The following is a 9,964-nucleotide window of genomic DNA, read 5'->3' on the forward strand; positions in this document are numbered from 1 at the left end:
TCAGCAGGAGAGAAGAGCCCACCGCCCCAGGCAGAGTGGTGGAAGTTCCACATGAGGCATTCACATGTGTTGGAGAAAGACTGCTGCAAATTGTTTGCTACTCCTTCCATGGAGAAGTGGAATCTAAATGCCCTCCTCTCGAATCTGGGCTAGCTTTAGTGACTCCATTGACCAAGAGACTATAGCACAAGTGTTGCTGCCTGACATCCAAAGCTAGGTCAGAAGAGGCCTTGTAGCTTCCACCTTGGCTTCTTAGAACATTTGCTTTTGGGAGCTGCCCTCTTGGGGCAGCCCTGTTGTGAGCACCCAAGCCACATGGAGAGGTGACTGTAGGAGTTGACATCCCAGCTATGTAAGTGACCATTTTGGACATCCAGCCCCAGAAGACTGCAGCCTTATCCACAGGCTTCACTTAATGAGAAGGTGGCACTTAATCTGGGAGGGAGGGCATTCTAAACAGAGAGGGTCATAAACACAGAAGCATCTGGGGAGTCCAGGGAATGTGAACGGATCCATTTGGCTGCTGGCAGAGGACTAGTGGGAAATGTGGCTCTAGAGACAGAACAGGAACAGGTTGGATGTGGCTTTGGAACCTGAACTGTGTTTGATGGGCAATGTCTGTGAAAATCCATTTTGGATCCCCTGAGTACAGAGCAGTGTTTTAAAAACATGAGGTTTGGGCTGGCCTGGCCTCTGGAGTGAGAGCCAGCACTGACTACTGGTATAAGGGCATGTAGCAGGAAGTAAAGATGTGTGGCAGGGGAAGAGGATCTATTATTACTGTTTTACTGTGAGTGGTGTGTATGGAGACTCCTTTGAATTGTTTTATGAGTGTGAGCACATAAAGATTAAAGAAGCCAGAATGAGCTAAACTGCTCTGCACAGAAAAGGGAACAATACAGACAAGAGGGGAATGGGAGCTGGTAGATGGGAAACAGTCAGAGAGGCCGTGGGGGGGATGGGCTGAGAGAAACTCCAGAGGTGAACAGAGGGGACCCCTGTGGATGCTTGATACATTTTGCTGTGTGATGAGTGATGCAAACTCTCTGAATCCCCTGGAAATCTTTGGGTAAACTGACATTGCTTGCCAAAGTTTTGTGACATTGAATTTGCTTTTAGGAGATACTAGAATGCTGCCTAAAAGAGGATGGGAGCAGGGAGACCTTCAAGATGGCGGAGGAGTAAGACGTGGAGATCACCTTCCTGCCCACAAATACATCAGAAATACATCTACATGTGGAACATCTCCTACAGAACATCTACTGAACGCTGGCAGAAGACCTCAGACTTACCAAAAGGTGAGAAACTCCCCATGTACCTGGGTAGGACAAAAGAACAAAGAAAAAACAGAGACAAAAGAATAGGGACGGGACCTGCACCTCGGGGAGGGAGCTGTGAAGGAGGAAAAGTTTCCACACACTGGGAAGACCCTTCACTGGCGGAGATGGAGAGTGTGCGGGGGTGAAGATTCGGAGCCACAGAGGAGAGCACAGCAACAGGGGTGCAGAGGGAAAATCGGAGAATATTCCTGCACAGAGGATCAGTGCCAACCAGCCCTCACCAGCCTGAGAGGCTTGTCTGCTCACCCACTGGGATGGGTGGGGGCTGGGAGCTGAGGCTCTAGCTTCAGAGTTCAGATCCCAGGGAGAGGACTGGGTTTGGCTGCGTGAACACAGCCTGAAGGGAGCTTGTGCACCACAGCTAGCCAGGAGGGAGTCCGGGAAAAAGTCTGGACCTGCCTAAGAGGCAAAAGACCATTGTTTCTGGGTGTGCAAGGAGAGGGGATTTGGAGCACTGCCTAAATGAGCTCCAGAGACGGGCGCAAGCTGCGCCTATCAGCGTGGACCCCAGAGGAAGGCATGAAACACTAAGGCTGCTGCTGCAGCCACCAAGAAGCCTGTGTGCAAGCACAGGTCACTATCCACACCTACCCTCCCGGGAGCCTGTGCAGCCCGTCACTGCCAGGGTCCCGTGATGCAGGGACAACTCCCCCAGGTGAACATATGGCATGCCTCAGGCTGTTGTAACGTCATGCTGGCTGCTGCCGCCACAGGCTCGCCCGCATCCCATACCCCTCCCTCCCCCCAGCTTGAGTTAGCCAGAGCCCCCTAATCAGCTGCTCCTTTAACCCCGTCCTGTCTGGGCAGGGAACAGACGCCCTCAGGCGACCTACACACAGAGGCAGGGTCAAATCCAAAGCTGAACCCCAGGAACTGTGAGAAAAAAGAATAGAAAGGGAAATCTCTCCTAGCAGCCTCAGGAGCCACGGATTAAATGTCCACAATCAACTTGATGTACTCTGCATCTCTGGCATACCTGAATAGACAATGAATCATCCCAAATTGAGGTGGTGGAATTTGGGAGCACCTGTAGACTTGGGGTTTTCTTTCTGCAACAACTTCTTTCTGGTTTTATGTTTATTTTAGTTTAGTATTTAGAGTTTATTATCATTGGTAGGTTTGTTTACTGATTTGGTTGCTCTCTTCTATTTTTTTATATAAATATATATATTTCCTTTTTCTCTTTTTGTGAGTGTGTATGTGTATGCTTCTTTGTGTGATTTTGCCTGTTTAGCTTTGCTTTTACCATTTGTCCTAGGGTTCTGTCTGTCCGTTTTGTTTTTTAGTATAGTTTTTAGCTCTTGTTATCACTGGTGGATTCGTTGTTTGGTTTGGTTGCTCTCTTCTTTCATTCTTTTTCTTTTTTCTATTACTTAAAAAATTTTTTATTTTTAATAATTTTTAAAAATTTTATTTTTTATTTTAATAACTTTATTTTATTTTATTTTTTCTTTCTTTCTTTTTGTCTCCCATTTCTTCTGAGCCGTGTGGCTGCTCCAGAGACCTCCTGGTTCCACATAATATCAAATGGCGAAAGATCTCCCAGAGATCACCATCTCAAGACTAAGACCCAGCTCCACTCAACAACCAGCAAGCTACAGTGCAGGAAACCCTATGCCAAACAACTAGCAAGACAGGAACACAACCCCACCCATTAGCAGAGAGGCTGTCTAAAATCATAATAAGGTCACAGACACCCCAAAACACACCACCGGACATGGTTCTGCCCACCACAAAGACAAGATTGAGCCTCATCCACCAGAACACAGGCACCAATACCCTCCACCAGGAAGCCTACACATCGCACTGAACCAACATTAGCCACTGGTGGCAGACACCATAAACAACAGGAACTACAAACATGCTGCCTGCAAAAAGGAGACCCCCCCCCACCCCCAAACACAGTAAGTTAAGCAAAACTGGAATTTAGAGAAACACACAGCAGATGAAGAAGCAAGGTAAAAACCCACCAGACCAAACAAATGAAGAGGAAAGAGGCAGTCTACCTGAAAAAGAATTCAGAGTAATGATAGTAAAGATGATCCAAAATCTTGGAAATAGAATGGAGAAAATACAAGAAAAGTTTAAGAAGGACCTAGAAGAACTAAAGAGCAAACAAAGAATGATGAACAACATAATAAATGAAATTAAAAATCCTCTAGAAGGAATCAATAGCAGAATAACTAAGGCAGAAGAATGGATAAATGACCTGGAAGATAAAATAGTGGAAATAACTACCACAGAGCAGAATAAAGAAAAAAGAATGAAAAGAATTGAGGACAGTCTTAGAGACCTTTGGGACAACATTAAACACAGAAACATTCGAATTATAGGGGTTTCAGAAGAAGAAGAGAAAAAGAAAGGGACTGAGAAAATATTTGAAGAGATTATAGTTGAAAACTTCCCTAATATGGGAAAAGAAATAGTCAATCAAGTCCACAAGGCACAGAGAGTTCCATACAGGATAAATCCAAGGAGAAACATGCCAAGACACATATTAATCAAATTATGAAAAATTAAATACGAAGAAAAAAATATTAAAAGCAGCAAGGGAAAAGCAACAAATAACATACAAGGTTATTAACAGCTGATCTTTCAGGAGAAAGTCTGCAAGTCAGCAGGGAGTGGCAGGACATATTTAAAATGATGAAAGGGAAAAACCTACAACCAAGATTACTCTACGCAGCAAGGAGCTCATTCTGATTCGATGGAGAAATTAAAGCCTTTACAGACAAGCAAAAGCTAAGAGAATTCAGCACCACAAAACCAGCTTTACAACAAATGCTAAAGGAACTTCTCTAGGCAGGAAACACAAGAGAAGGAAAAGACCTACAATAACAAACCCAAAACAATTAAGAAAATGGTAAAAGGAACATACATTTCAATAAATACCTTAAAATTAAGTGGATTAAATGCTCCAACCAAAAGATATAGACTGGATGAATGGGTACAAAAACAAGACCTGTATATATGCTGTCTACAAGAGGTCCACTTCAGACCTAGGGACACATACAGACTGAAAGTGAGGGAATGGAAAAAGATATTCCATGCAAAGGGAACTCAAAAGAAAGCTGGAGTAGCAATTCTCATATCAGGCAAAATAGACTTTAAAATAAAGACTATTACGTGAGACAGGGAAGGACACTACATAATGATCAAGGGATCGATCCAAGAAGAATACATAACAATTGTAAATATTTATGCACCCAACATAGGAGCACCTCAATACAAAAGGCAAGTGTTAACAGCCATAAAAGGGGAAATCAACAGTAACACAATCATAGTAGGGGACTTTAACACACCACTTTCACCAATGGACAGATCATCCAAAATGAAAATAAATAAGGAAACACAAGCTTTAAATGATACATTGAACAAGATGGATTTAATTGACGTTTATAGGACATTCCATCCAAAAACAACAGAATACACTTTCTTCTCAAGTGCTCATGGAACATTCTCCAGGATCGATCATATCTTGGGTCACAAATCAAGCCTTGGTAAATTTAAGAAAATTGAAAGCGTATCAAGTACCTTGTTTGACAATAATGCTATGAGACTAGATATCAATTACAGGAAAAAAATCTGTAAAGAATACAAACACATGGAAGCTAAACAATGCACTACTTAATAACCAAGAGATCACTGAAGAAATGAAAGAGGAAATCAAAAAATACCTAAAAACAAATGACAATGAAAACAAAATGACATAAAACCTATGGGATGCAGCAAAAGCTGTTCTAAGAGGGAAGTTTATAGCAATACAAGCCTAGCTCAGGAAACAAGAAACATCTCAAATAAACAACCTAAACTTACACCTAAAGCAATTAGAGAAAGAGGAACAAAAAAACCCCAACGTTAGCAGAAGGAAAGAAATCATAAAGATCAGATCAGAAATAAATGAAAAAGAAATGAAGGAAACAATAGCAAAGATCAATAAAATTAAAAGCTGGTTCTTTGAGAACATAAAGAAACTTGATAAACCATTAACGAGACTCATCAAGAAAAAACGGGAGAAGACTCAAAACAACAGAATTAGAAATGAAAAAGGAGAAGTAACAACTAACACCGAAGAAATACAAAGGATCATGAGAGATTACTACAAGCAACTATATGCCATAAAATGGACATCCTGGAAGAAATGGACAAATTCTTAGAAAAGCACAACCTTCCGAGACTGAACCAGGAAGAAATAGAAAATATAAACAAACCAATCACAAGCACTGAAATTGAGACTGTGGTTAAAAATCTTCCAACAAGCAAAAGCCCAGGACCAGATGGCTTCACAGGCGAATTCTATCAAACATTTAGAGAAAAGGTAACACCTATCCTTCTCAAACTCTTTCAAAATATAGCAGAGGAAGGAACACTCCCAAACTCATTCTACAAGGCCACCATCACCCTGATACTAAACCCAGACAAAGATGTCACAAAGAAATTAAACTACAGGTCAATATCACTGATGAACATAGATGTAAAAATCCTCAACAAAATACTAGCAAACAGAATCCAACAGCACACTAAAAGGGTCATACACCTTGATCAAGTGGGGTTTATCCCAGGAATGCAAGGATTCTTCAATATATGTAAAGCAATCAGTGTGATACACCATATTAACAAATTGAAGGAGAAAAACCATATGATCATCTCAATAGATGCAGAAGAAGCTTTCAACAAAATTCAACACCTATTTATGATAAAAACCCTCCAGAAAGTAGGCAAAGAGGGAACTTATGTCAACATAATAAAGGCCATATGTGACAAACCCACAGCCAACATCATTCTCAATGTGAAAAACTGAAACGATTTCCTCTAAGATCAGGAACAAGACAAGGTTGCCCACTCTCACCACTCTTATTCAACATAGTTTTGGAAATTTTAGCCACGGAAATCAGAGAAGAAAAAGAAATAAAAGGAATCCAAACCAGAAAAGAAGAAGTAAAGCTGTCACTGTTTGCAGTTGACATGATACTATACATAGAGAATCCTAAAGATGGGACCAGGAATCTACCAGAGCTAATCAATGCATTTGGTAAAGTAGAAGGATACAAAACTAATGCACAGAAATCTCTTGCATTCCTATACACTAATGATGAAAAATCTGAAAGAGAAATTAAGGAAATACTCCCATTTACCACTGCAACAAAAAGAATAAAATACCTAGGAATAAACCTACCTTAGGAGACAAAAGACCTGTATGCAGAAAACCAAGACACTGATGAAAGGAATTAAAGATAATACAAACAGATGGAGAGATATACCATGTTCTTGGATTGTAAGAATCAACATTGTGAAAATGACTATACTACCAAAAGCAATGTACAGATTCAATGCAATCCCTATCAAACTACCACTGGCATTTTTCACAGAACTAGAACAAAAAATTTCACAATTTGTATGGAAACACAAAAGACCCCAAATAGCCAAAGCAATGTTGAGAAAGAAAAATGGAGCTGGAGGAATCAGGCTCCTGGACTTCAGACTATACTACAAAGTTACAGTAATCAAGACAGTATGGTACTGGCACAAAAACAGAAATATAGATCAATGGAACAGGGTAGAAAGCTCAGAGATAAACCCACACACATATGGTCACCTTATTTTTGATAAAGGAGGCAAGAATATACAATGGAGAAAAGACAGCCTCTTCAATAAGCGGTGCTGGGAAAACTGGATAGCTACATGTAAAAGAATGAAATTAGAACACTCCCTAACACCATACACAAAAATAAACTCAAAATGGATTAAGGATCTAAATGTAAGGTCAGACACTATAAAACTCTTACAGGAAAACATAGGAAGAACACTCTATGACATAAACCACAGGAGGATCCTTTTTGACCCACCGCCTAGAGAAATGGAAATAAAAACAAAAATAAACAAATGGGACCTAATGAAACTTCAAAGCTTTTGCACAACAAAGGAAACCATAAACAAGACCAAAAGACAACCCTCAGAATGGGAGAAAATATTTGCAAATGAAGCAACTGACAAAGGATTAATCTCCAAAACATACAAGCAACTCATGAAGCCCAATATCAAAAAAAGCAAACAACCCAATCCAAAAATGGGCAGAAGACCTAAATAGACATTTCTCCAAAGAAGATACACAGATTGCTAAGAAACACATGAAAGGATGCTCAACATCAGTAATCATTAGAGAAATGCAAATCAAAACTACAGTGTGGTATCACCTCACACTGGTCAGAATGGCCATCATCAAAAAAATCTACAAACAATAATTGCTGGAGAGGGTGTGGAGGAAAGTGAACCCTCTTGCACTGTTGGTGGGAATGTAAATTGATACAACCACTATGGAGAACAGTATGGAGGTTCCTTAAAAATCTACAAATAGAACTACCATATGACCCAGCAATGCCACTACTGGGCATATACCCTGAGAAAACCATAATTCAAAAAGAGTCATGTACCACAATGTTCACTGCCGCTCTATTTACAATAGCCAGGACATGGAAGCAACCTAAGTGTCCATCAACAGATGAATGGATAAAGAAGATGTGGCACATATATACAATGGAATATTACTCAGCCATAAAAAGAAGCGAAATTGAGTTATTTATAGTGAGGTAGATGGACCTAGAGTCTGTCCTACAGAGTGAAGTAAGTCAAAAAGAGAAAAACAAATACCATATGCTAACACATATATATAGAATCTAAAAGTAAAATAAAATAAAATCAAAAGGTTCTGAGGCACCTAGGGGCAGGACAGGAATAAAGACGCAGACGTAGAGAGTGGGCTTGAGAACATGGGGAGGGGCAAGTGTAAGCTGGGACGAAGTCAGAGAGTGGCATGGACATATATACACTACCAAATGTAAAATAGATAGCTAGTGGGAAGCAGCCGCATAGCACAGGGAGATCAGCTCGGTGCTTTGTGACCACCTAGAGGGGTGGGATAGGGAGGGTGGGAGGGAGACACAAGAGGGAGGAGATATGGGGATATATGTATATGTATAGCTGACTCACTTTGTTATAAAGCAGCAACTAACACACCATGGTAAAGCAATTATACTTCAATAAAGGTGTTAAAAAAAAAGGGATATGGAAAAACAATTAAAAAAGAGGATGAGAGTTGAAAATATCCTACTCACGGGACATCAGAGAAAATTCAACTGTGAATAGGGGACCAAGTGGAGAAACCATAAATAAACAAAGGAATTCTCCCAGTTACATGGTGAAAGTAGGAAAGGAACACAGGAAAGGGGACAAGGCAAGTAAAACTCCTGTAAATAAAACTCAGGGGTTGGGAGGAGAGCCAGTTTTATAAAAAAGTTCTGGAAAAAAAAAGATACAGAAACCAATCTGCATAAGGTCAGAGCTATCTGAGACTTGGGATGCAACACAGAAAACTCTAACAATGGAAAGGAAGCTGTATTACTGGAGAGAAAGTATAGAGAAATAGAATGGAGTTGGGACTCTTTAAAGAAAAGAAAAGCAGGTAAGAAGGAAAACAAGCAAGCTGTTAGTTGAGAAGCCAAGAGAAAAAATGAAACTTGCAAAGAAGCTTTCTTTTCATCCTCTGTGGATTGTTCTGTGCATACCGGGCACCTGAGTCTTTAAGGGCTGTGCTTAAACCATAGTCTGAACTCAAACTCTTGGAGGATTTTATCCAATAACTAAACTCATGATTTGCCTGAGGCAGGAAGTAACTCAACAGGGTTTAAAGAGAAGCCAGTGATAAATTTCACTAACAACAGCAACAACACACTTACCTGTTTAAAATACTTTAGTGAGTACTGATACATAGGATCTATTTCCGAGAGGCTCGCAATAACAAAGTACATAGCAGAGCCTTGAGTGGCCACTGGACGATACTTCTCACGAGCAACGTTTATCATCTGTTCAGTGGACTCTGCTTCCTTCAGCCTGATTTTAATGGCACCGGAAGTGATCTGAATAAACACAAGAAAACAAGTTCTTAAGGATCTGTTTCCAAAAAATGGTGGGATTTTTGGAACATATCCAGTTAGGTTTAGGAAGGAAAGAAGGAGATGATGAATTTGTGATTATAATAAGGGGACCCCTAGACAGATGACTGAGTCTCAGGACTCTATGACCTTCTTCTGGCTGAGCTGACCTCCTTTCCAGGCAGATTTAGGGATGGGCAAATGGAAATAGGCAACACAAGGAGCCTAGGAAGAAGTGGAGCAGAACTTCTCTGAGCCTGGAACCTGGGTAACTTCTGACATGGAAACTCTAACACCCAGTTGCTCCCCAGTTTCCTTGTGAGCAGTCCTCCAATGATTCTGGGCTCCCGTAATAAAAGGAGGTATGATGGGAGAAGGGACACCCATGAAACTGCCCACAAGAGGCAGGTGGAGAGAGGCTGGAAGGAAGTGGTACCACATCCCACTCTCGAATAACAAGCAAGTCTAACGTTCTCTCTCTTTTCCTGGCATCTCAGGTGTAGACAGGGAAACTCAGGGGTAGAAGCTGTCGTTTGTGAAGGGTTTTAGCATGTAAGTAAGTTGGAGACGTTTACAAGGTGTGTTGCTGTTCTTTTGGTTTTCTGTCTTTTGGGTTTGTGGTTCTGGGGAGCCTTCTGGCCAGTGGGCTTTCCAAGATACTTTTCTCTGTCTCCCTCAGTCTCTCTGTCTTTCCCT

At 41.0% G+C, this 9,964-nt stretch overlaps 1 protein-coding gene across 1 annotated transcript in view; it reads right to left on the reverse strand.

Annotated features, from left to right (window-relative positions):
• The window catches only part of DNAH6 (dynein axonemal heavy chain 6), a 302,264-nt gene that overhangs the window by 75,420 nt on the left and 216,880 nt on the right, over positions 1 to 9,964 (reverse strand). Inside the window, 1 exon segment of the mRNA XM_007470601.1 lies at positions 9,074 to 9,253. Within this exon segment, the coding sequence (XP_007470663.1) occupies positions 9,074 to 9,253 (180 nt within the window).

The sequence above is a fragment of the Lipotes vexillifer genome, unplaced genomic scaffold, assembly GCF_000442215.2.
Source record: "Lipotes vexillifer unplaced genomic scaffold, Lipotes_vexillifer_v1.1 scaffold1098, whole genome shotgun sequence".
NCBI classification, from domain to species: domain Eukaryota; kingdom Metazoa; phylum Chordata; class Mammalia; order Artiodactyla; family Lipotidae; genus Lipotes; species Lipotes vexillifer.